Below are 27459 nucleotides of genomic sequence, written 5' to 3'. Positions count from 1 at the left end.
CTGGGTTATATGAAGAAAAACATGGCATCAGGATTGGAGAAAGACTCATTAACAACCTGCAATATGCAGATGATACAACCTTGCTTGCTGAAAGTGATGAGGACTTAAAATATGTACTGATGAAGATCAAAGACCATAGCCTTCGGTATGAACTGCATTTCAGTGTAGTGAAAACAAAAATCTTCACCACTGGGTTAATAAACAACATTCTTATCAATGGAGAAAAGACTGAAGTTGTCAAGGACTTCATTTTTCTTGGATCAACCATCAACATTCAAGGAAGCAGCAGTCAAGAGATCAAATGATGTATTGCCTTAGGAAAATCTGCTGCACAAGACCTTTTTAAAGTGTTAAAGAGCAAAGATGTCAGTCTGAGGACTGAGGTGCCTCTGACCCAAGCTGTGGTATTTTCAGTAACCTCATATGCATGTAAAAGCTGGGCAGTGAATATGGATGACCATAGAAGAATTGATGCATTTGAGTTATGGTGTTGGAGGAGAATATTGAAAGTGCCATGGGCTGCCAAAACAACAAACAGATACATGTCTGAATTAGTGCAGCCAGAGTGCACCTTAGAGGCCAGGATAGCCAAACTTCATCTCTCATACTTGGGACATATTATCAGGAGAGACCAGTCACTGGAGAAAGGTATCATGTTTGGTAGAGTGGAGGGTCAGAAAAAAAGAGGAAGACCCCAGTGATATGGATTGGCAAAGTTGCAGTATCAATGGGATCAAGCATGGCAATAATTGTGAGGTTGGCCCAGGACCGGGCAGTGTTTCAGTCTTTTGTGTATAAGGTTGCTATGAGTCGGTACTGACTTGATGGCATCTAACAACAGCAACAGAAATATTTATTATGATTGATTGTATTATAAAATTTAGATGTTTCAACAGTAGAATAGCATTTCAAAGTTTTCTTGGAAGATAGCCTTTGAATCTCGTAATGTTTATCTTTGATTTTTTATTTAATAATAGCACCTTCAATGTTTTATATTCTTTAAATTCCAGAGTTATATTTTTTCATTATTACTTTTTGCAGGTTATCCGTACTTTAGATCCCAAACAGAATCAAGGAGCGGCACCAGAAATACAAGCTCTTAAAAATCAACTCCAAGAACGGGATCGACAGTTCTATTCATTAGAGGTAGTTTCCTATACTATATGATTAATTGTTTTTTGAGTATTTACTTTATTAGTAACTTTCCTATATTGTACAATTACATCTGTGAGAATCATTGTGGATATTGACAAATGCTTAACTAATCCAATCTGTTCTTATTTTAGCGAGAGTGAGGTTTTTTAAATTCAATTTTGCAAAATCGGGCACCCAACCCAGTAGACATAGGTAGATGCAAGGCATGGCCAATCCACAAACAATTTTATTCCCCTGTTTCGAAAAAGCCCCTCCTCCAGTTCCACTTTTAATGGGTACTGTCTGTCCAGACATCACCTACTAGTTTACTGGGAGCATTCTCATTTTAATTTCCTCCTTTCCTGGTGAATTTCCCCTATTTCCTTGATGGGTATATTCTTATTTTAAAGTTCTTAGTCCTAGAACAGATTTCTTATCCTTCTTGCCCCAATTCATCCTGCTCACATATCCCTGGGTGTGAATCAATAACATATGTCTGGTCTAGCAATGTCTTGCACTCTTTATTTCTGAAGATGAACCATTTTGAGGATTTCTCACACATCCATGCATTTTAACAGTGGATTGTAAGTATCGTTGTTGTTGTTGTTGTTGTTGTTGTTATTAAGTGCTGTCGAGTTGATTCCGACCCATAGCGGCCCTGTATAGGATTTCCAAGGAGCAGCTGGTGAACTTGAACCACTGACCTTGCAGTTCAAACGAGTTTGCAGTCTATACAAATATTTAATTGTTTTATTTACATGTGCTTGTTTTTTAGAAAGAATTTGAGAAAACCAAGAGTCAAAGAGAGATGGAGGAGAAATACATTGTTAGTGCCTGGTATAATATGGTAAGAAAACTGCACTTCCAAACAGATTGCAAAATTTGATGGACTATGTATGTCATGTGTATTATATTTCCCTTAGTGTAGAAATAATTCTACCAAATGAATCTGGAAGCAATTGCTGTCTTAACACACACTAACCAACCTTAATGCTGATCTTAGGGTTAAACACAGATCTGAGAACAACCACTTTGAAAACATCATTTTTTGGTGTGTTGAAAAATAAGTGTTAGTTTATTTCTGCCCATCAGAGCTGTATATCCCATGGGAGAGAGGCATTAGTATTACCTAAACACAGGTGTGGGAGCTTTTGTTTATGGGGCTGTTTCAGTGTCCTTTGCAGGAGGGTTATTTGCACTGAGAAGTTTTAACCACCTCACAGGATTTGGAAAATGTTGGTAGTGTCAAACTCTGAACACCTAAAGGTTTTCAAATGAATTAGTCCAACAGAAAAAAAAGTTAAATATATTTCAGTGAAAATATATTTGAAGTTTTTGCTAAAGCTAATGCTTACCAAGATTCTAGGCTTCATTTAGATTTTCTAGTTATGATAATGAGATTTTGAAGACTGCTGTACCTTCTTGTTTATCTTTTTTCTTAGACTTTCTTGTCTTTTTTGTTCTTTCCAGCAACACCACTTTTTCTACCTTATTAGAGTGCTACTTGTCTGTGACAGGAAGCTGGATCAAATTCCTTTCAGTATCCCCCTCTAACCCTGTAGTTTTGCTTTTGACACAATATCATTGTTCCTTTTATACAGTTAAAATTGAAACTGGCTCTTCAAGGTTATTGTCCCAAGCCTCCTAAAAATGTGATTAGATCTTTGTCAGAAATTCATAAATTTCCTGTGCCATGTTCATATTTATAGCTGATTTGGCTAAAGCTATGTGTTTAAAGAAGTTCTCTGGGAATTAGACACGATTCCAACTATTATGCTTCTTCCTTGTCCTCCTGAATAATATTTACCATGAGCAATCTTGGTTGGAGGGCTGCACTTAAATCCTCTTTCATTTCTTTAATTTTTAATCCACTTTATTTCATCTTCTTGATTGATTTTAATGACTTCATTCTATTGTGTTTCTTTATGCATCCAAATTTATTTACTCTGGCAAATGATACTAAACAGTCCTCCTAATTTTCAACTGTCCAGAAAGTGAAGGAATAACTATAAGTGCACTCAAGTTATATTCAAATAAGGTAACAAGTAACATCATCGTGTTTCCATTCACAAAGTCCTGCATCTCAAACAACTTAAACGAAAGTGAAAAAGGTGTTGGATCTCTTAGTTAACCCTGGTGACAATAGTGATTCTAAGTTCTTCAAAGACTAAAGAATTTGAATCAATTGCTTGATATGTGAAAGTCTAGTATATGTTAAATATGTTAATATTTTATATAAAATGATTATGTGTGTGTGTGTATATATATATATATAGTGTGTATGTATGTATATCTATATATATAGTGGTGGCTCCATACAATAAGCACTGGACTGTGAACCACAAGGTCTATGGTCAAGCCTGTCAGCCGCTCTGTGGGAGAAAGATAAGGCTTTCTGCTCCCAAGAAGATTTAAATCCTCAGAAACCCTATATAGGGCCGCTATGAGTCAGAACCAGCTCAATAGCACTTAACAATAACAATAACATGTATAACTAAATTAGTAAGCTAAAGATTATTTATCTGTTTTATTCAAACCTCTAAATGTGTAGATTTCAAATTGAGTGAAAACATGTTCTGGATTTTCTCATTGGGAAAATGGAGAAATGTTGTTTATTTAGATTATATGGTAAAGTGAAACGATACTGAAAATGCAAGCCATGACCATGTTTTTCCTAAAAGCTAACTCGCAGTAGGAAGATTTATCCTTCAATCTACTGTCTTCTGTGCACTGAACATTTCTTTCCGGGAAAACTGTGCCACTATTTATAAAATTTAGTCCTTTTTTTTTTTTTAAATTTGGTCTTTCTTGACTATCCCTTTGTCTCCTATTGCTTATTTCTCTCAGTTGTTAACTTCCTCATTCTCTTGTCAATTGTTTGCCAGATTAAGTAGCAGTTGTAGCCAGTTGTTTGTCAGGTTAAACAGCAGTTGTTTCTTTGGCTAGGGGTCTCCACTGGTTTTATTAAAAGAGTCCTGAAAAGAGTTTTTTTTTTTCTTATCTGCTCAGTTGTTGTTAAAGCCGTTGAGTTAGTTCCAACTCTTAGCACCCCTGCATAGGATTTCCGAGTTGTGGCCAGTGAGTTTGAACCACCAACCTTGTGGTTCAAACCACCTTTGTATTCCATTGCTTATCCTATAACACCATACCAGGATCCATTCTACTCAGAGTTGACTTTTATTCCATCATTACTGTCTTTGTGATTGTTGTTGTTGTTGTTAAGTGCCGTCGAGTCGGTTCCGACCCATAGCGACCCTGTACAGGGTTTCCGAGGGTGTAAATCATTACGGGAGTAGAAAGCCTCATCTTTCTCCCGCGGAGCAGCTGGTAGTTTCGAACCGCTGACCTTAAGGTTCACAGCCCGATTCGTAACCACTACTCTACCACAGCTCCTTGTCTTTGTGATTATTCCTCATAAATTCAGGGGGCAACTTGAGGTTTCCTCCCTCCTGACTCTAGGGAGCCTTGATGACACAGTAAGTTAAGGATTGGCCTGGTAACTGCAAAGTCAGTGGTTAAAATCCACTCCAAGGGAGAAAGATGAGGCCGTCTGGTCCTGTAGAGATTTACAGTCTCAGAACCCCTAAGAAGCAGTTCTTCTCTGTCCTGAGGGGCTGCTATGAGTCTGAATTGACTTGATGACACTGGGTTTGGGGTAAGGTACTTTAGGCCCAGCAGTTTTGGCTCCTCACCCTCGTAAGCTAGTAAGTACTTGGTCTTCTACTGTCAAGAAAGACCACATATCTCTGCATCTTGTTTGGTCCCTCTCTTATGGGCCTCCAGGAACTTTGCTTAATTTGTTTGAGAATACAGGTGTGCCATAAGTAAAGGGAAAAACAGCATGGGGTATGTATTATACTTGGTGTGGCTTTTGCACCTTAAGAAACAATAAGTGAATTTGTGGTTTTCTGTTCCAAAAAAACCCTGTGATTTCTAAAACACCCTGTGAATCAACTACCACTCATCAACTACACTTTTTCTCTTGGAAAATCACTATACATTTGATTTGGAAGGAAAGTATGATCAAATATGGCTGTGTTATGAAAAAAAAAAAATCTGTCTACTTTATCTATTGTTTTGATTATTGTAAATTCAGAAAATTAAGGCTTACTTTTTCCAAAGGAAGATTTATAACCCAATTGCTGACTTACTGCCTCTTTAAGTTATGGCTTTGTTCTATAATGACAAGAATTAATAATCCTAAGTGTACCTTTTGAAGCAAAGTAACAAATTGTACATGGCGCAATTTTCTTTTGTGAGATTGTATACTGCTGTTTTCACTGATGAGTTTTTTCTGTTACAGGGAATGACTCTGCATAAAAAGGCAGCTGAAGATAGACTTGCTAGTACAGGTTCAGGGCAGTCCTTTCTGGCTAGGCAAAGACAAGCCACCAGCTCAAGAAGATCTTACCCAGGCCATGTTCAACCAGCCACAGCAAGGTAGAGAAGTCTTGCCGTTAGAAATACAGAACAACCTGCATCAAAACATACTTCTGTTACAGATAACAACATTTCAGGAAATTCAGCCAGCTTATGTTTTGTCTTCATTGTATGTTAATACTTAGTTGTTTTTGATTTTAGGACTTTCTCTCTCTCTCCTGTATCTGTGTTTTAGTTTCTCTGTCCTTTATTTTGTAGTCCTTTAAGTTCCTTTTAATGTGCCAAAATTTTTTAATGCCCAGTTAACAGTGTTGTATAATAGTGTAATACTTTTCTTTGTATGAAAATGCCCTTTTCCCCAATGATGTAGGCTTTGTAATGAATTAAATTTTCTGCCAATAATTGATATACAATTTATATTGTTAATTGTGCCTCGGTGTTACCATGCTTTATAAGAATGTCTTTGTTTAAAGGGAATTAATCTTTTTATGATGTATTAATCGGTGTTTTAAATTGTTTTCCACATGCACTTCAAGTAACTTGCATACTTACTGTATAAAATGGTTGAAAAAGTGCACTTTTTGCAAAGACGTAAATACATTGGCAGAGGTGCTAACAAATGTTACATAAGGCACCTGATAAGATTATTTAGAGGGGAAAAAAATAGTTTTCATATTATTTTATAGGAACTTAAATTTGTCCAAAGATTTGAAAACTATTTTTAAAACATAAATTCATAGAATTTCATTATTTCCTGCGATATTGTTTGCTGGCAGAAGTGAATGCATTGGTGATGTTATTTGGGAGAAATTATAGAAGAAAAAAAATCAGGCAGTGCATTAAATTTTTTTTTTTTTTTTTTTGCTTTGGAAAAATCACAGTAACTGAGTATCAAAGTCTAGCAATGTTTATGACATATATAGTTTTGTTGCCCTCCACACCTAAAGATTTATTTTTCATATATTTACAAGTAATGGGTAGCCTTACCTTCTGGGCAGTTTCTTTATTGACTTGTGCCTCATTTGCTTTACTTATTCTTTTATGTAAACCCTTTTGTTTTCTAAGTATTTCCTAATATTTAACTTCCTAATATCAGTCATTAAGATAAATAAGTAAGTGACTTCTGGTATGTGATATTTTATGACAGATCACTTTTACATTTTTTCTTAATTCTATATTAGTCCCTCAGTTTGTTACTGAATAGCTTCTTGGGTAATTTCATTGCCTCAAAAGTGCTTATATTTGTTGACAGATTGTAAATTATACACACACACACAAACAAGTTGATAAATGGCTGTCAATGATTGTAAAGCACTTTGACTATGTAAGGTGCTATATAAATGCAAACTATCTTTCATTGGAAAATGAAATGCCTTCTACTTAATTTTCCATATTGGCTTAAGTATTCAATCCCAAAATATCATATGTTTTCCTTCAATCATTTTCTTGCACCATAGACTATTTTGTAAAAGAAAAAAGTTCTTAAAATTAGGTTGTTTTGTTTTGTTTTTTAAAGTTAGGTCACTTAGTAAGAGGATTTTATGTCATATACTTGCTGTTTGGAAGTTCAGGTTATAGTTAGTTTTGTTTAAAAACTGCAAATAAGTAATGTTAAACCAAGCTAAAGGTGATTAAGAATTTTCAAAAACTGTATCATTTGATTTGAGTCCTTATTTTTTATTAAGAACAGTTAGCCTAAATATTAATAATGCTTTCATTTTTTCTCAAACACAATGCTAGAAAGGTTTTGGAGTAAACACAAAAGTGGTTCCATGTATTGTGCTGTCTTTTCTTTACATGAATCACAGAAGTCTGATCACAATAAGAATATATGATAAGGCCATAAAACAGTAAGTGTTAGTAGTATATAGAAAGTCACATGAGAAGATAGCATCAGGGGGGCTCAGGAAGCCAGTCAAACCTAATCAACAGAAAGTTTTGACAAGAAGGGTTAAAGTATTTATTTAAAATTGTAATTACCCTCATTTATTTAATAAATAATCTAAGAATCTGACTATCTTAAAATAAGTCTGAACACTAATCTTGATCAAACTTAAATTATTGGGAAATTATACCCACAGATTAAGGTGAATGAAAATAAAAGTGTTTGTGAACTATTTGTTGTTGTTGTTAGGTGCCATCGAGTCGGTATCAACTCATAGCGACTTTATGCACAGCAGAATGAAACACTGCCCGATTCTGTTAGTGGGCTTATATTCTACGAAATAAGAAGTTTTCATTTCTGTTTACTGCCCCTATCCTGGTTCCTACCCACCGACATACCTACCCAATCGAGTTCTCTCAAAGGGTTGGAAAGATACCAAGCATTTAGAAGATATTCTTTTTCATTTTCCTTCAGCATCGGTTACATGCTATTTTTGTGTTTTCATATATAACTTTCATTCTCCTTATTATATCATTTCTTAGAAGAAATTATATTTCTAAAAATTCTAATTTTTTTTTTTTTTTTTTAAATGAGGGATTTTTTTGTAAGAAGCAGCAGCTGAGTATATACTTTGTTGTCAGAAAGCCAAGCGTGAAACGTAACTGTAACAGGGACAGCCCTATTTCCTTTGTTCAGCTTTGGACCAGATTTATGATCTTTGTGTTTCTCCAGTTACTGTGTGCCGTGAGTCATAGCGACCATATAGGACAGAATACAGCTGCCCACTCTGGTTTCCTAGGCTGTTGTTTTCACAGAGCAGGTTATCAGGTCTCTTCTCCTGCGTTGTGGCTGGTGGATTCAAACCATCAACATTTTGGTGAGCAGTCAATTGTTTAATCATTGTAACCACCAGGGTTCCAATAATGATTACAAATTTCATAGGAGGTTCTACAATGCATGGACTATATGGAAGTTAAAAGACAGAACTTTTATTTTCTTAGACTCTTCATACAAGGAAGATTCCAAAAGCTCATGGGAAAATTCTATTGTTTTTTTATTCCATTTGTCCATGAACTTTTTAAAGCACTCTTGTATATATGAGGTCACAGTTTGATGGTACTGTGGCACTGGTCATTGCATCCACACCGGAATAAGCATTACTTATTCGACTATGTGTCCGAATTCTTATACACAAAAAGCATTAGCTGTTTTCATTCTAGCCAGGGTAATAAAATTTATAACTAAAGAATGTTAAAGTATAACATTTATATTCTGCAGTGTGTATTTAAGAAGCTTGAATTGGGGAAAAAGAAACCAGCAAACATAATAGTTTACAAATCTAAAAGGATAATATATAAGGCATTTGTACATACTTCAAAAGAACTTTTTTAAAATTGGTATCTTTTTACCATTTGTCTAATTGCTTAATAATAAACAAGAAAAGTCCATAAATAAAGAACCTATGTTCAAAAATAGATCAAGATTGAAATATTTATGTTGGCTATCCCCAGCCTCTTAAATAAAATTGGCTTAGTGGGATAATCAGATTATAATAAGGATAATATAGTCTAATGTTGTTGAGGTATTATTGTTTTGTTATATAACAAAAACTCAGAAATATCAGTCTGCATATTTCATTAGTCCTTACAAATCAATGAAAATCCATGCTATGAAAATATATCAGCAGTGATTTTTAACTAAACAGTTAGATTTTTAAAAAGATGAATTTAACATTTGAGCTATTTTATTTGCATTTCTAACTAAATAATAATAAGAAACATCAGTACCTCAGACAAGCATTTCATCTACTATTGTAATAACACTATGCTAAAAACTTGGACATTTTTATTTTAACAGGAGATTATCTTGAAACAAATATCTATTTTTTTAAAATTCTTTTAACTCTGTGCATTTAATATCCAGTTACCCAGATTCAAACTCCAGAATTGGTCCATTTCTTCCCAGCTGAAAATTTACCAAAAAATGACATCCACAACCCACAGCTAGTAAAAACCTAACTAGCTTATAGCCATGTAGATATAAACATGTACGATCTTAAAGTGGCATCCTTCTTGTTGCTAAGGACAAAATAACACTAAGACAAAAAACTTTGGAGGAACTTTAAAAAAATTTTTATCTTTATATTTTTGCCTAGAAATGACTATTGAACTGATGTAGCATTATACTTCTTCTCAGTGAAGCCTACATTTTATCTTACAATCGGATAAGAGAATATATTGAACAAAATCAAATGGGAAAATCTTTGAAAATTATTTTAGCATCTTTATTCTTTTTTAAAATTAAGAATTTTCCATTCTAAAAAGATCATCTCTTTCTTGTCCCAGCTCTCAAAAAGGTAGCTTATTTTTATAACGGTTCAACCTAGTTTTATTGCATTTGAAAGGAGGTCTCATAGTTTATTCTTTATAGCTGTAAGAATCTGAATATTTTATATCATAAAGTTTTTTTTAATGTGAGGAAGGGTATTCTCAATGTATCTGCCATCCAACTTTTTACTTTCTGTAAAGCATTTTGAATAGTAATTGGTGTATGTTACATTTATTAGAAATTTTCAAGATTTTTTTGGTTCAATTTCAGCACAAAATTGTTCTTGTTTTGCAGTAAGTACTGTTCAGTTTTTAGCAATTTAAAAAAACAAACAATATGTTAACAACAAAAATCATTTCTACCCTTACCCACTCCCCAAGACTATAGAAATATTACTTATTTAGCTTCCTTTTTATAAACTGAAGGATAGCACAAATGTGATAGCATACATCTTTTTAAAATCATTTCTGTTTGTTGGGAAGTATATACTGATTTTTTTTTTTTTTTTAAATAGCCTTTTATCAACTAAGGAACATTGATGGTATAGTGGTTAAACTGCTCACTTTGAAACCACCAGCCGCCTCATGGGAGAAAACTGAGGCAGCCTGCTTTCATAAAGATTGACAGCCTAGGAAACCCCACAGGACAGCTCTACTCGGTTCTCTAGGGTTGTTAGGAGTTAGAATCAACTCAATGGCAGTGTACTTAGTTTTTGCTTTGTCAGTCTAATTCATGTGTATTGTCTTGATGAATTCAGAAACTTGCAAAATTTACATTTAATGTTGTCTTGAAAAAGGAACATCTTTGGATTCCTCGTATTACATTAAAATGTTAAGAAAGAGATAATAGTATACTTAAGAAACAGACTCTTGAGCCTAATTATGACATGTATATCAGTGTTGGTGACTGGGGTATTCATAAATGTTTCCTAACAATTACATGTCAGGAATCACTTGATGTTTTTCATCATTCTTTTTCTGTTCATTTATAGTTTCCAACTATATATTCTGTAAGATGAGCTTTGTATGATGTAAAGTGAGGCTAGAAATCTAAAGAAGTAACAGAAGGTTGTGAGAAATCCATTCCTAAAGAGTAGAATGGATTATCAGGATAAGAAATGGCTTAAGTATAAACATATCTAGACATATAGCAGGATTCAATAAATTAAAACACATGCTTTTTAACATATGTGCCTAAAAGGTAATAGTTTCTGTCTTTATTGCACCCTCAGTTAATAAAAGAGACAATTTATTTTCAAATTGTTCTTCCTTTCATTAGGCATTAGCTAGGTACACATTATTAACTGCTTATATTTATTAGTGGAGGGAAAAGCATCTGTTTTCATTTTGAGAACGTTAACTAGTTACCAAATTTGAAGTAGTAATTTTAAACCCTTAAGGATCCCATGATGACATGAGATGAAAAGATATTTGTCATAGCTATAAATCACAAGCAACTTCCTAGTAGTTGATTAGATCTGCCACTTCATCTAGTTTACAAATCCATCATAAGCTAAATTTTATGTCGCCCTAAAGCCCTGGTATAGAGTCCTGGTGTGGCACTGCAGGATAAGGCGCTGGACCGCAAGGTCAGTTTGAACTGCAAGGTTGGCGGTTCAAACCCACCAGCCACTCCTTGGAAACCCTATACAGGTCACTATGGGTCGGAACTGACTCGACAACATTTAACAGCAACTACAGTGCCCTGGTATGGCGATGAAGGATAAGTCCTGGACTGCTAACCACAAGGTCAGCAGTTCAAACCCACCAGCCAATCCTTGGAAACCCTATACAGGGTCACTATGAGTTGGAACCTACTCAATGACATTTAACAACAACAGATTACACATAGTGGGCCCACATACAGTTTCATTTAACAGTGAAGGCAAAAGTAGACATTTTAAAGTATTTTGAAGGAGAACTTTTATGTGCCTGAAACATTACCACCAGGCTGTAAATTGAGGTCTGAAAACAAAATCATTAGAGGTGTCCACAGCCTCAAAATCTTAGGCTCATGGGCCTATCAAGTATCCTGAATTATACCTACTTAGTGGCTCCATAGGATAAGCACTGGACTGTGAACCATAAGGTTGGTGGTTTGAGCCCACCAGCCACTCCTCAGGAGAAAGATGAGGCGTTCTGCTTCTGCAAAGATTTGAAGTCTCAGAGACCCTATATAGGGTGGTTATGAAGAGAAACCAACCTGACAGCATTTAACAAGAGCTTAAAGGAGGAACTACATATACGTATGTGAACTACAACCTCAAATTGAGAAAAAGAAAACTGCCAAAGCATACTGAGGCTTTAATATATATGAGAAACTTCTAAGAAGGTCTTTAGAAATCTCTATAAATTGATGAAGGAAAATAATCAGTTATATGTAAAATTAGTAAAAGGGACATGTATGTGTTTATTCTTCAGTATTTATCAACATATGGGCAGTGATTACATTACATATGTGCTATAGTGTTTATTTTATGTGTGCCACTATTAGAGATGAAAATGTCTTCCTATTATTTACTATTTTAATCATTTATGTCTTATTTATACTTTACTGCAAGATTCAAAGCACTTTACTAATACTAAATAATTATTTTCACTCTCTACTTTTTCTGTTTTATTTTCTATTAATATCATTTCTACCTGGATTCCATCCTTTATTTTAGGACATTTACTAAGAAACAAGGTTGCCCAAATAAATGGGGTTTTTTCTCTTCCTGAATTTTCTGATTCGGGAGTCTGAAGTTCTAAGTCTAGAAATCTATTTGAAGCTGAGTTAATGCTACTGGACATTGATTGTTTTTTGATGCCACATTATTAGGAATATTTTACAATATAATGGTCATGAAGTCAGACCCAGGAAGCTTTTTGGGTTTTGGAGTTTTAGTTTTAAAAATAAAACTATCTTCTGATCAGTTAGAAGATGTTCTGACTTTTGATTTGCTTGTCTCCTAAAATACAACTTGGCAAACTTCCTACCTTTAATTGTTTTATCATTATTGCACATACCTGAAAGCCAAGTCCCAGGAGCTGGGAAATGAGGATATCTGGAAAATGGTAGGGGATAGGTGATAAAAAAGCAGATACTAAATCTGGCAGAATGCTACAAAAATATTCTTAGTTCTACTATAAACAGATAGGCTTTATGAATGTGACCGTTAAGTTCATACACAGCAAGTTCTATCAAGGGGGATTTTTAGGGGCCAGGATTCTTCCATTTTGTAGCTTGAATATATTAGTATTCGAAGCATAGTCAAGAAGGACTGAGAGATTTATTATTACATAAATGTTGACACACATGGTTACTGCCAAAGAACAGAGAGATTTACTTACGAGAACATTCTCTTAGTTTTGTTTCGTTTTGTTTTTGTTTTTAGATGAGAAAAAGGGTCTTAAAATGTGAAAAATGCATTACCATCTACTTTGCTTAGGGAAGGTGCTCTGGTAACGTAGTGGTTACAAATTGGGTTGCTAACCTCAAAGTCAGAAGTTCGAAACTACCAGCTGTTCTGTGGGAGAAAGATGAAGCTTTCTGCTCCCGTAAAGATTTACAGCCTTAGAAACTTTGCACAGGGTCCCTATGAGTTGGAACCGACTCCACAGCACACCACCACTACCATTTTGCTTAGGGAAACCTGGTGTGGCACTGGAATAAGTACTGGACTGTTAAACCTCAAGGTCAGCAATTCAAACCCACCAGCCACTCCTCAGAAACCAGATGCAGGGTCTCTGTGAGTTGAAATCACCTTGACAGTACAAAGAAACAGCTTTGCTTAGGCATAGTGGATTACCTTGGGCTGCTAACTGCAAGTCAGAAGTTCAAATCTACCAGCTGCCACAAGAGAAAGATGAGGCTCTCTGCTCCCATAAAAATTTACCACCTCAGAAACTATACAGGGTAGCTATGAGTCCAAACCAGCTTGACAGCACAGACAGCAGCAGCAGCAACTGCTTAGCAAGGTCACCTAGAAGAGAGCAACACTGAAGTGGAGAACTGTAAACACTCACCATTAAGGCAGAGAACTGTTTCATGCTCCCAAAGTAAAATTACATGATTACTCAGACACATGCACGAAGCCCTGGTACCGTTCTAGGTTACGAGTTGGGCTCTTAACTGGTCAGCAGTTCAAATCTACCAACTGTTCCACAATGAGAAAGATGAGGCTTTCTGCTCCTGTAAAGATTGACAGCCTCAGAAACACTATACATATAGAGTTGCTATGAGTCAGAACTGACTCCATGGCACACAACCACCACCATATACATGCATGGATGCATACACACACTTCAGGACAAAACACATATGTTTTTGGTATCTTCCAATAATTGTTGAATGAAATTAAAAGCTCAAAGAGAATTGGGTCTAGGCTTCGGGGTTAAGACCCTCTTCCATTACCAGTTACCATCAAATCAACTTTCTGACTTATGACATCCCTGTGTGTGACAGAGTAGAACTAGACTCCATAAGGTTTCTAGTTCCTGTTTTTTTTTGGAAGAAGACCATCAAGCCATTCTTCTAAGGTATTTGTGGATGGACTCAAACCTTCCGCCTTTCAGTTAGCCACTGTGAATATTAACCGTTTCCACTACCCTGGAACTCCCAATCTTCCTGTTAGCTTCCTGTTATTCTGGACAAAAGGAGATCCCAGCCCTATGTTGTCCATTTCAAAAGCCACTAGCTACACATGTGGCAATTGACATTTAATTAACATTCAATCAAAGTAAAAATCCAATTCATTGGTCTGACTAGCCAAATTTCCAGTGCTCAATAACCATATGTGAATATGGTTAGCCTACTGCGTATAAAACAGATACAGAACTTTCCACCAATGAGAACACGCTGTTTGACAATGCGGTTACGCTCTTCTAGAAAATAAGGAAAAAATCAAGGCACTTACAGTTCTTTGATCTTGCCACCATAGTTGAAGAAAGCTATTTTTCTTATAGAAATTAATAATAACCCTTTTTAAAGACCTTGGAAAAATCAAAAGTTGATTCTCTTAAGCTAGTTTTCAATATTTTTTAAAAGCAGGTTATCAGCATTTTATTTTTCAAGTGAGATACTTAACTCATTTCATAAAGCATTACTCAGAATCTTCAGTTTTTAACATACTCCTATTTTTTTTAATTGATCATATAGAGTGATCTAGCATTATCAAGCAGGAACTAATAAATGCTTAATTTATTTTCAAATAAAATTGCTATGCTTCATCATTTTCTAATTTTATATTACATTTAAATCTAATGAAAATTGCCAACAATTTTTGCTCCTGTTCTTTTAAGAGTTCTCTATAAAGTCACATTTAACCATCAGCCACCCTAAAGGTACACCAAGATGCAAATAATTTCTGTTCTCCATTATAGCTTCCTGCCTTCATTAACTTAGATTATTAATCAAATTAAGTTTCATGTATGCAGTAAACATTTACTATTCCAGTGCAGTTAATATTTCCTGTTACAGCTAATGAAAACTATTTTAATATATATTAATCTACTTGGGCTGTTACTTAACAATGATGTATCTCTGAATTTTTTAATGAAAATAAGAAACTAATCATAATTCTCTTGAATCATCTTGGTGCGTAGTTAAAACTGTCCTATTAGGAAATCATGATGCTTTCCTCTTTTTAAATTTTTTCAGTAAAGCAACTGACTTGATCCAGTAAAGTCAAATTGTAAGCAAGTTAATATGCGATTCTTAATATAGTTCACGTACCAATTAGTAAATGCTGTCATATGAACTTGTTTTATTATTTTTCTTGGTGACCTAATTCAGTATATGTTTTACAGAGACTCACATTAGCTAGGGGAAATCTTTCGTATGCTTGAAATAAGATATGGCATTTTTAGTATTAATACAGAAATATAACTATACATATTTCAATGATTTGGGGCCTTTTCATATTTTAATAGTTATCTTTATTGTTTTTTAATAGCTTTAGTTATTTAGTATTCAAATGAACTAAAATGCCATTGCTGTCACTAACTTTGCTGTTTACAGGTTCTGTATAATTCAAAATGCTCTCTACTCAGAAGGATAATTTCAATGTTTATCTTGTTTTGCAGTTTTCATGTTTTGACATTAGCCCACCATTTATTTGCAACACCCAATCTTTGGTTGTGTAATGAAATGGTAAAATGCAAACATAGCTAATAATTTGGTGGTTTGCCTTATTTTGATGAAGCAAAAGTTTGGTGTTAGAAAGAGGTTCTTTCCCCATCCCCCCAAACCCCCATGCGCCCATCCCCAGATAGTGTTTAAATTTTCCAGATGAACTGGAAAACACCTTATGACATTGGAGTTGGTGTTGTATTGATTACAGCACTGGCTCCAAAGCCTTATATTCATGTCTTAAGTATTCTAGAGTATTCTGTGAATTGTTATTAGTTTGATATTTGACATTGTAGTTATCCACCTTGCATTTCAGCCTTTGCAAAAAAGGATACTACTAAGTCTGTTCTTATTAATGATTGACTATTGAATTTACAGTTTCATGCATTCTTCATAATAAAAAAGTTGTCCACATCAAAATTTTTCTTGGCACAAATGGAATCAATACAGATCTAACAACATTGTACATAGTGGAATCTAAGCATTATTTCACCTATGTGCTGAGTTTACCTGCCATTTGCAATGTGTTGATACTGGTGGATTTTCTCACTGTTTATCTAAGGTAAATGACTTGTTAGAACATCTCAGTAAGAAATTTTAGTAAAATCACAAAAATAGAAAGTCTAGGAAACCACCAGAAGATGGATTTTTAATTCTTTGAAATGTTATATTTCCTTTTGATATCTCATTTTAATTTTGCAACTACCAACTTGTTATGGTATTAATTTTATGTGTGTGTTTATATATATGCATATAATATATGTATATGTATATGAAGAATAAAGTTAAGGTTCGGTCAAATTATATTTTCCCATTCAAGTACAAAAAATGTTTTCAAGGCTGCAAAAAGTGTACAGTTGTTAAACAAGTTGTAAATAAAGACTTGTATAAAAATTCAGCTTCATTTTGTTTTTTTTTCTGCTATTAAACTTTGAAAAGCACACATTTTCATAACTGTATAACAGTGTTTATTTGACATTGTTGTTAAGTGCCATCTAGTCAGTTCAAAGTCATAGCGACCCTGTATAGGGTTTCCAAGGAGCAGCTGGTGGGTTTGAACTGCCAGCTTTGTGGTTTGCTGCTCCTACATCGCCACACCAGGATTCTTCATTTGGCATAATGTCCTATCAATTTAAAGATTACATCACTGATTTATTCCAAATCAGGAATATTCTTTGAGATTTTTTTTCAGTAGCGTATGATAGATTTTTGTATTGATTTAGCTTAGCACTTAATTTCGTGAGTCAGTTGATCAAAGTTCTTAAGATTAAAAGTTAAATATGACCTATATCTTAGTGGTATCATGTTAGCATGATTAATTTTACCAAAGACCAAAATCACAGCAAGAATCAGTGATACTGTATTTGCATTCTTTGGCAACTTAATTTCTTAATATAAAGCATTACTGTTACTTAGGCAATAAATACCCATTTTCCTGTTTTGTAAAAAACCCATTGTTGACCATTTGATTCTCACTAATAGCCACCCTTTAGTGGTTGGTTGCCACCAAGTCAGTTTCAACTCATAGAGACCCTCTATAGGGTTTCCAATGCTGCAAATTTTTATGGGAGCAGAAAGCGTCTTCTTTCTCCCACAGAACAACTGGTAGATTTGAACTACTGCCTTTGCAGTTACTATAGGGTAGAGTAGACTAAATCTTTACAGGAGCAGATGGCCTCATTTTTTTCCCACAGAGCAGTTCGTGGTTTGAACCACCAACTTTTTAGTTAGCAGCCTAACACAACCGACTACAGAGCTCCTAAGTGTGAAATATGCACAAATGAAGAAAGCTAGTATGAGGGGGCTTCAGCGAGTTTGTGAAAAAAATCCATTATCTTTCTATTCCACTTTCCACAACCTTTTTGAACCCCTATCATATGCACACAGCTAAAATAGTGCCTGTTATTTTGTTTTACATGATTTATTTTTAGCAAACATTAATTCTCTCACAATTGAGTCTAGTCCAAATTCAGAGTGCCAGTTGTGGGAAAAGGTCCTTGTTGTCTTTCAGCCTCTGTAGACGCAGCATTTCTTGCAGATTCTCCTCGTGTCTTGGCATCAGTCTTCACCTGGAGCCTCACGGTGCAGGGATGGTGCAAGGATGCCAGGGCCAGAGGATGCACTCCTCTCCTGACTCTTACTTTCCTGATGGTAGTACATCCCTCCCATGCTCATTATTTTAATCAAGCAACTTATTGATATTTTATTATCAGATAAATGATTTCTTCATTAGCATGGATGAATTTACATACTGTCTAGCATTTATTGAGTGTTTGGTCTAAATACTTAATTTTGAGATGAAGAAGAAGGAATGAGAAAGGTTGTTAAATCACAAAAATTAAACCAAAAATGTTTCTGCCTTCAAAGATTTGTGTGATCAAATGGGGCACAACACAGAGAACTTGACAAATAGAAATATTACCCAGCTGAAGACCTTAAATACCCTAATCTACTGGTCCAGTTATTCATTGCTATGGTACAATTATCTCCAAAACTTAGTGACTTCAAACAACAGTATGTTCTCTCTCAGAGATCTAGAAACAGACTCAGCTGTCCCTCATTTGGTGGCAGTCAGATGATGGCTGAGGCTAGAGTTAACTGAAGGCTTCTCTTAAACATCTCACACCCACACTAATGGGGATGGAACACCTGTGGGCTGATCAGGTCACCCTTCACACAACAGGGAGATCGTGGTTGTGTGCAATTGAATCAGTTCCGACTCATGGTCTGTATGGGGTTTCCTAGGCTATAAATCTTCACAGAAACAGAAAGCCTCATCTTTCTCCCACAGAGCGGATGGTGATCTCGAACTAAGGACCTTGCAGTTGTTAGTCCAACACATAAGGCACTATGCCACCAGAGCTCCTTACACAACAGGGTAGATGAATTTATTACATAGCAGCTCCTTTCCCCCAGAGCAGGTTCTAAGAGACCCCAGCGAAAGCCTCAAAGTTTGTAACTTAGCCTAGGAGGCCACACAGCATTACTTTTGTTTGTCAAAAGGGTTCCAGACAATGCCACACTCTAATTCTCAATGGACCATTGACTTCCTCATGTGAGGGGGGATGGTATTGATGGTGGTAATCTTGAAACCAAATTACCACAGCTGCCATTATTCTGGATTCAAAAAATGGGAAAATTTCTGGTTTGAAGATCATACATCTGAAGTCATAACATTTCCCATTTTCTAACGTCACTTTAGTGCCATAGGATAAGCATTCAACCTCAGGGTTGGTTTGAACCACAAGTTCAGCGGTTCAAACTCAGCAGCCCCTCCTCGGAAACCCTGTGCCAGGGTTGCTGTGAGTAGGAACAGACTCAACAAGCACAACAAACTGATAATATACTGGTGTGGCTCTGTAAAATAAGCACTGGACTGCAAGGTTGGCAGTTCAAATCCACCAGCCACTCCTAGGAAATCCTCTACAGTGTTGCTTTGAGTCAACCTGTAAAGGCACTTAACAACAACAACAATGTAAACTCCACAGTCACCGTGCTTGGCTGTTTGAATTTTAATCAAGCTGTTTGCTTGAAGGCATCAAGGAGAAAAAGTCAGACCATCAGGGCAAACCCCTTTCTAGGGTTGAAACTCAAAGGGAACCCATGAGAAGTATAATAGGCTTACTGGTGACCACCTAGGTCTACTTGTGAATGGATCTGGGAAAATGCAGCCATGAAGACATGGGCTAAGTTTAGCCATATACCATTGGCACCTGTTGATCTTGAGATAGACAAGAGAAAGGGCTGGCTGGTCTGAAATTGAGGAAGATGTACAAACTCCTGACCCCATGGTCACTGGGGGCTAGGGCTCAGAGAGAAGCAGCCAGCTGGTCTGAAGTGCAGGTAGGTGTGTGTGAATTCCCAAACTTGCAGCTAGTACTCACTTGACCTAGCTTGGATGGCTAGTTGACCAGAACTGGAACCAAGGAGGATGAAGATGTTTGATACTGAAAGCAAGTGTAAATTGCTACAATTTGACAAACTAGACGTTTGCCTATGAATACAGTGACTCAAAATTCCAACGGGAATGGAAGATTTGTTCATATTGAGGAACAACCTTGTTTCCTTAGTGTACTGGGTTAGTAGAGACAACAAATTTAGATAATTGGCTATCAAAAATTGGGGGACTACAAAAGCATGAAGTGGCTGGCTTACAAGCTTTCATGAGTGTGATTAGTTGCAGAATGAGCGGGGCAGGGGAAATTAGAGCAGAAAGGATAAGAAAACAAGATCTTTCAATATGCTGTCTACAAGAGACATATCGAAAAGATGGAGATAACCTAAATGCCCAACAACAGAAGAATGGCTAACCAAACTTTGGTACATACATACAATGGAATACTATAAATGTTGAAGAATAATGATGAATCTGTGAAAACCTCACAACATAGTTAAACCTGGAGGACAATATGCTGAGTAGAATTGTTATGTGCCATTGAGTTGGTTCTGACCCATAGCGACCCTGTATAGGGTTTCCAAGGAGCGACTGGTGAATTTGAACCGCTGACCTTGTGGTTCAAACCGACCGTGCAGCTAGTGCGTTATTTCACAGTACCACACCAAGACTCTCGTGTGTAGAATTAGTCACAAAAGAGCAAATATTATTGAGACCAATGTTGTACAAAATCAAGAAACAATTTTCTTAATAAACAATAAAAATCTGTGATGGTTACATGGGGGGTGGGAGAAGGGGAAATTAATCACGCCCTAGAGAGTAGACACTTTAACACAGGATAGACAGTATACAAGAGGGAGGTTATGAGAGGAAAGATGAAAGTAGCTGGAGACACAGGGAGGAATGCAATAGAGTGAACAGAGGTGAATACTGTTAACTGTCGGTATGGGGAAGGGATTGCAACTATGTAATGAAGCAAAGTATATGATTTGTTGAATGTAAAACTGATGATCTGCTCTGTAAACCTTCACTCAATTCACAATAAAAAGTTGGAAATAAATAATAAAAAGAGGAAGGGTAGTGTTCCTTTCTAAACGTATAGAAAATGTCTTCCTTTCCTATAATCTATACACGTTACCTGTATAATTAGAAATTAACATTTTAAAGATAAAAAAAGTAGATGACTGAATTCTTAGCATTCAAAGCGTGGGGAAACATGTGCAAGAACATGTTGTAGTTAAGTGCCACCGAGTCGGCTGACTCATAGCGACCCTGTTGACTCATAGGATTTGTATTTGAACTGCCACGCCAGGACTCCGTGCAAGAACATATGGCCCTTAAATTTTTAAGGTGGACAAATGGGAAGTTCAGTTTCCCTGGAAATGGGAGCAGCTAATCCTAGAGTTGTCAGCCAACTGAACTTAGGCATCGCACTAAGCCTTCATCAGGGACTCTGGTAGAGTAGTGGTTACGAGTCGGCAGCCAACCTCAAGGTCAGCGGTTCGAAACTTCCAGCGGTTCCGCGGGAGAAAGACGAGGTGTTCTGCTCCCGTAAAGATTTAGGAGAAAGATAAGGTGTTCCGCTTCCGTAAAGATTTACAGCCTCGGAAACCCTGTGCAGGGTCACTGTGAGTCGGAACCGACTCGACGGTACTTAACAACAAGACTTCATCAAATAGAAGGGTCATCCCTATCTCTCCTATGTGGGGCATCTAACAGCCCTAAGATATTCCGAAGTGTCAATTACAACCATTTGGAAAGCCGACAGATGGAATGAAACATGGGAAATACAGAGCTGGTCGAGGCCTCCGTTACTTGGGGTTTTCACTTAGCGTAGCACGATCTCCTTCCTCCAGCTACTTGTTCTCGTCGGCCGGCCCAAGACTCTCTGGCCCTCATCTCTATGGTAGGAAGCCAAGAAGCCGGAAGTGGGCCGCCGCATGGGAGAAGGGAGATGGGAGCGAAGGGCGGGGCAACGGGGGCGGGGCCTTCGCCACCACCTCCACTGCAGACCCAGGCGAGATGGCGGCTACCGAGGGGGTCGGGGAGGCTGCGCAGGGCAGCGAGCCCGGTCAGCCGGAGCAGCCGCCTCCCCAGCCGCACCCACCGCCGCCACAGCAGCAGCAGCAGCAAGAAGGGATGGCGGCCGAGGCCGGAGAAGCGGTGGCGTCTCCTATGGACGACGGGTTTCTGAGCCTGGACTCGCCCACCTATGTCCTGTACAGGTAACGCCCCCGTGGCCTGGCCCCCGCGCCTTAGGTTTTCCCCAGAGGGCGGGGGCGCGGGCGCAGCGCGCGGCCTCTCCGAGAGACACTGAAGTTTCCGCGGCCCCTCGGGTGCCCTTTCGGCGGGGCGGGGGCCAGCACTCACCGAGAGCCCTGGGAGGGGCTGAAACCCAGTCCTGCCTTTCTGCCTTCTCAGGGTTAGTAAGCAGCGTAGAAACTACGGGACACTGGACAGTATTCTTTCTTAGGTTGTTTAGATGTTATGATTCATAAATTTAAGCAATTTCCCGCTCTCTTCCTTACTCCCAGGCTCTGCCCTGATAGTAATCTGACTGGGTACAAAAGGGAGGAAATTATTTAAATAGATCCAATTTTGCTTACCTTACAAAAATTAAGAGTAAGGTTTCTTCTGAAATGGAGAGATCTAGTCAAGATCTCTGAGACTTGAATGTTTTCATTCCATCAGTATTTTCGCGCCTAGTTTCAGACTGGTGGTGGTGGTGATGTGTCGTGGAATCGGTTCCCACTCATAGCGACTCTGTACAGGGTTTCCGAGGCTGTAAATCTTTACGGGAGCAGAAAGCCTCATCTTTCTCCCGCGAAACAGCTGATAGTTTAGAACTACTGACCTTGCGGTTCGCAGTCCGATTTATAACCACTACCAGAGCTCCTTTCAGATCCTTGTTGTTGTTGTTAAGTGCCGTAGAGTCGATGCCGACCCACAGCGACCCTGTATAGGGTTTCCAAGGAGCGACTGGTGAGCTTGAACGCTGACCTTGCGATTCAAACGACTTTGCAGTCTGGCGTATTAACCACACTTCAGACCCTTAAACTGGCTAATATTAGTCTTCCTGATGTGGTGCTGAAGGATAAGCATGGACTGCTAACCACAAGGTCGGCAGTTCAAATCTCCCTGCCGCTTCTTGGAAACCCGATGAGGGAACTGACTCGAGGGCACTTAACAAATATCAGATTGGCATTGAATTAGGTTATAAGGGTGGAAACATACTTTATTCCCCTATTGTGCCTCATACATAAGGTCACTATGAGTCATTACCGACTCAGTGGCACCTAACAACAACAACACTGCTAGAACCTTCTTGCCTTTTTCCCCTTTTTTGCCAACCATGCTTCTAACCCCTCATCAAATCTTTACTTTCAGGTAGTAATGCTTATTCTCTAATTCCATTTCACCCAGCGAAGACAATTAAGCAGTCCATACATTTTACGTATGTTGTGCAATTCTAGGTAAACACATTGTTGTTAGGTGTCATGGAGTTGGTTCAGACTCTTAGCAACCTTGTGTGCAAAAGAATATACTTCCTAGTCTTGCACCATCCTGATAATCATTGTTATGTTTGACACATTGCTGCAGTCACTGTATCAATCCCATCTCTTTCAGGGGCTTCCTCTTTTTCACTGGCTCTATTTTGCCAAGGAGTCCTGGTGTGGTGCTGTGGGCCAATGTGTCAGACTGCAAAGTCGTTTGAACTGCAAGGTTGGTGATTCAAGCTCACCAGCTGCTCCTTGGAAACCTTATACAGGGTTGCTATGGGTTGGAATAGACTCTACTGCACCTTAACAACAACAGCAACATTTTGTCAAGCCTGATGTCCTTTTCCAGGCACTGGTGCCTCCTGATAACATGCCCCAAAGCAAGTGAGATGAAGTCTCTCTCACTGTTCTTGCTTCTAAGGAGCATTCTGGCTGTTCTTCTTCCAGGGCAAATTTGTTTGTTGTTCTGATAGTTCATGTGTCTTTAATATTTTAATTTAACATCATGATTCAAAGGCATCAGTTCTTTAGTCTTCCTTATTTACTGTCCAGCTTTAATATTCTTGGCTTGGATCAGGTGCACCTTAGTCCACAAGGTAACAATTTTGTTTTGTTTTGTTCTGAACACATTAAAGAAGTCTTTTGCAGCAGATTTGCCCAGTACGATGTGCCATTTGATTTCTTGACTGCTGTTTCCCTGGGCATTGATTGTGGATCCAAGTAATATTAAATTCTTGACAACTTCATTTTTTTTCTACTTTTTCATTATGTTGCTTATTGGTCCAGTGGTGAAGATTATTTTCTATATGTTGAGATGTAATTCATACCAGAGCCTTTGATCTTTATCAGTAAGTGTTTCAAGTCTTCTAGTTTGACAAGGAAAGTTGTGTTATCTGCATATTGCAGGTTGTGAATGAGCCTTCTTCCAATCCTGATGTAGCTTTCTTACTTAGAATCCATCTTCTTGGGCTGTTCACTCATCATACAGATCAAATAAGTAAGGTGAGCTGTAAACTGAAGCACATCTTTCCTTATTTTAAACTATGTACCATCTCTGTGTTCTGTTAAAATGACTGTCTTTTGGTGTAGGTGTAGGTATAGTTTCCACAAAGCACAAGTAACTGGAATTCCTATAAACACATTAAAACCCAAATCAGACCCGCTGCTGTAGAATCGATTCCAACTCACAGTGACCTTCTAGGACAGAAGAGAGCTCCTCCTTAAAGTTTCCAAGACTTTTAAGTCTTTACTGGGGTAGGTAGTCTCCTGAGGAGTGGCTGGTAGATTTGATCCACCAACCTTTTGTTTAGCAGTCCAATGCTTAACCCACTGCAAGGCTCTTGTAAATACATTAAAAGATGACTTATTTGCCTAATTTTATGAATGAGTGCAAATCACTATCCATATTTTTTTATTGGAGTTAATGTTTTACTGATTTAAAGTGGTCATGGCCGCTTCATAAACTCTCAAACCTGTATCATCGGATTGCTAAATGTTTCGTTTCTTCACCCTGTGTCCCTTGGCTTACTCCTTAGTGCTTGCCTCATTCTTCTCAACCTTATCCTCTTACATTAAGAGCTTAATTTCAGGATTGCCTGGATGCCAGAGAATCCAGTGATACTTGTTGATCAGTAGAGTTGTTTTTGTTGTTAAGTGCCATCAAGTTGGTTCCGATTCATAGTGACCCTGTATAGGGTTTCTGAAGCTTTAAATCTTTGCCAGAGCAGAAAGCCTCATCTTTCTCCCTTGGAGTGTCTGGTGTATTCGAACTGCTTGACCTTATGGCTCACAGTCCAGAGCTTATCCTCTGAACCCCCTGTGCTCCTGATCAATATTGTTGTTAACAGGTTTCCAAAGCTTTAGCGAGCTTTGCAGGAGCAGAAAGCCTCATCTTTCTCCTGCCTGATCAATAGGGAAGTTTTAAAAAGTGGGGGAGGGGTGAAAGGAAAAAAAAATATATATAAGAAGTTAAAGAGTGGGTTAAACAACTTTGATCACACTGGGCAGTTCAGAGATTTCTATAAGCATCTATTACTGTGCTACTTTATTGTTGATGAGAAGTAGTGTTCATTGAGTACTTGTAGGTACTATTCACAGTTTCAGTACTTAGCATCTATTATCTTATTTAATATTCAAAATTGACTTCTAACGTTGCTTAGTAATATTATCATCCCCATTTTATAGATAAGAAACAGATACCCAAAGAGATTGAGTCATTTTCTCAAGGTCACACAACTAGTCTGTTTCAACTCATGCAGTTGTCCAATTCAGGACCTGCTTTCTTAATGACTCTCCAGACCATCCTTCTAAGATACAATAAACGTGAGAGTGTTTACTTTGGTTTTAAAATGTGGATTTTTACTCAGTTTTTATTGAAGAATTTTAAAGGTTGTCTAACTGCTAAGAGTCTTATGAATTAATAAGGAAAGCAGAGTCTTAGACCAGTGAACTAGATTGATTTCTAAATTGAGAGCATTGTAAACTTGCTGCAAAAAAAAAATTTTCACTTATAAAACTTTACACTCAAAGTATTGTCTTACTTTTTTTAAATGAGAAGATTATTCATTTTGTCTTCATTTTATTTCAAAAGTTACTTGTAAAGCAGAGTGGCAAAACTTGGTTATGGCGCATTCAACCATGATTGCATTAACATGGAATCCAGGTGTGCTGTAGGATAAAAGCACTGGACTACTAACCGCAAGGTTAGCAGTTCAAAATGCACCAGCTGCTCCTTGGACACCATACACAGGGTCAGTATGAGTTGAAACCAATTTTATGGCGCTTAACAACAAACCAAAAAAGAAGCCTGTTGCATTCAAGTTGATTCTGACTCAAGGTAACCCTGTAAGTTAGAGTAAAGCTGTGCTTCTTAGGAGTTCTGGTGTGTTGCTATAGGATAAGCACTGGACCACAAGATCTTCAGTTCAAACCCACCAGCTGCTCCTCGGAAACCCTATACAGGGTCGCTATGAGTCAGAACTGATAGCATTTAACAACAGCAATCTTATGGGAAGAATCCTGATGTAGCACTATAGGATAAATACTGGACTGCAAGGTTGGTTTGAACCACAAGGTTGGCAGTTCAAACTTACCAGGTACTCCTTGGAAATCCTGTACAGGGTCGATATGAGTCAGAATCGACTGGACTGCACTTAACAACAACAACTGTTATGGGGAGGATTCTTGATGAGGTTAAGTGCTCAGTTGTTCATCAGAAGGCCATGAGTTCAAACACATCATTGGTTCTGTAGGCAAAAGGACCTGGTGGTCTGTTCCTGTAAAGATTACATTGTTGTTGTTGTTCTTAAGTGTCGTCGAGTTAGTTCTGACTCATAGCAATCCTATATAAGGTTTCCAAAAACAGCCTAGGAAAATCTTAAGGGGAAGTTCGAGTTGAGAGCAAATACAAATAAAATTGCCCGGCTTTTATTTGGGTGGGTTCAAACTGCCAACCTTTCAGCTAGTAAGTTGTTGTGGTTGTTAGTGCCATCGAGTGGATTGCAACTCATAGCTACCCTATATTGGGTTTCTGAGGAGCACCTAGTGGGTTTGAACCTGTGACCTTGTGGTGTTGATCTTATAACGCCACAGCAGTTAGTAAGTTGTTGTTAGGTGTCATCGAGTTGGTACTGACCCATAGCGACCTTATGCACAGCAGAACAAAACACTGCCCGAATCCGGGCCAGCCTCACTACTGTTGCCACGCTTGAGTTCATCGATGCTGCCACTTGGCCAAGTCATTTCATTGGGGGTCTTCCTCTTTTTTACTGATCCTCCACCTTCCTTACCAGACATGATATCTTTCTCCAGTGACTGGTCCCTCTTCACAATATGTCTGAAGTATGAGAGACGGAATTTGGCCATCTTGGCCTCAAAGGAGCATTCTGGCTGCACTTCTTCCAAAATGGATCTGTTGGTTCTTTTGGCAGCCCATGGCACTTTCAATATTCTCCTCCAACACCGTAACTCAAAAGCATCACTTCTCTGGTCTTCCTTATTCGCTGTCCAGCTTTCACATACATAAGAGGTTATTGAAAATACCATGGCTTGGGTCAAGGGCACCTTAGTCCTCAAGCTGACTTCTTTGCTCTTTAACATTTGAAAAAGGTCTTGTGCAGAAGATTTGCCTAATGCAATCCGTCCTTTGATCTCTTGATTGCTGCTTCCTTGAGTGTTGATAGTTGATCCAAGAAGAATGAAGTCCTTGACAACTTCAGTCTTTTCTC

General features: G+C 37.7%; 2 protein-coding genes across 2 annotated transcripts in view; both read left to right on the top strand.

Annotated features, from left to right (window-relative positions):
- Positions 1 to 6261, top strand: part of HOOK3 (hook microtubule-tethering protein 3) — a 144797-nt gene extending 138536 nt beyond the window's left edge. The window contains exons 20-22 of the mRNA XM_006859913.1: positions 1042 to 1146; positions 1910 to 1981; positions 5438 to 6261. Coding sequence (XP_006859975.1) covers positions 1042 to 1146; positions 1910 to 1981; positions 5438 to 5578 — 318 coding nt within the window. The 3' untranslated portion in view covers positions 5579 to 6261. The remainder of the gene's footprint in view (positions 1 to 1041; positions 1147 to 1909; positions 1982 to 5437) is intronic.
- A 15476-nt stretch (positions 6262 to 21737) lies between these two features.
- Positions 21738 to 27459, top strand: part of FNTA (farnesyltransferase, CAAX box, alpha) — a 52251-nt gene continuing 46529 nt past the window's right edge. Inside the window, exon 1 of the mRNA XM_006859912.1 lies at positions 21738 to 21958. Within this exon, the coding sequence (XP_006859974.1) occupies positions 21756 to 21958 (203 nt within the window). The 5' untranslated portion in view covers positions 21738 to 21755. The remainder of the gene's footprint in view (positions 21959 to 27459) is intronic.

This window comes from Chrysochloris asiatica, unplaced genomic scaffold (genome assembly GCF_000296735.1).
Source record: "Chrysochloris asiatica unplaced genomic scaffold, ChrAsi1.0 scaffold00035, whole genome shotgun sequence".
NCBI classification, from domain to species: domain Eukaryota; kingdom Metazoa; phylum Chordata; class Mammalia; order Afrosoricida; family Chrysochloridae; genus Chrysochloris; species Chrysochloris asiatica.
Note: the sequence above shows the minus strand (reverse complement) of the source record. Positions and strands in the feature narration are given on the sequence as shown.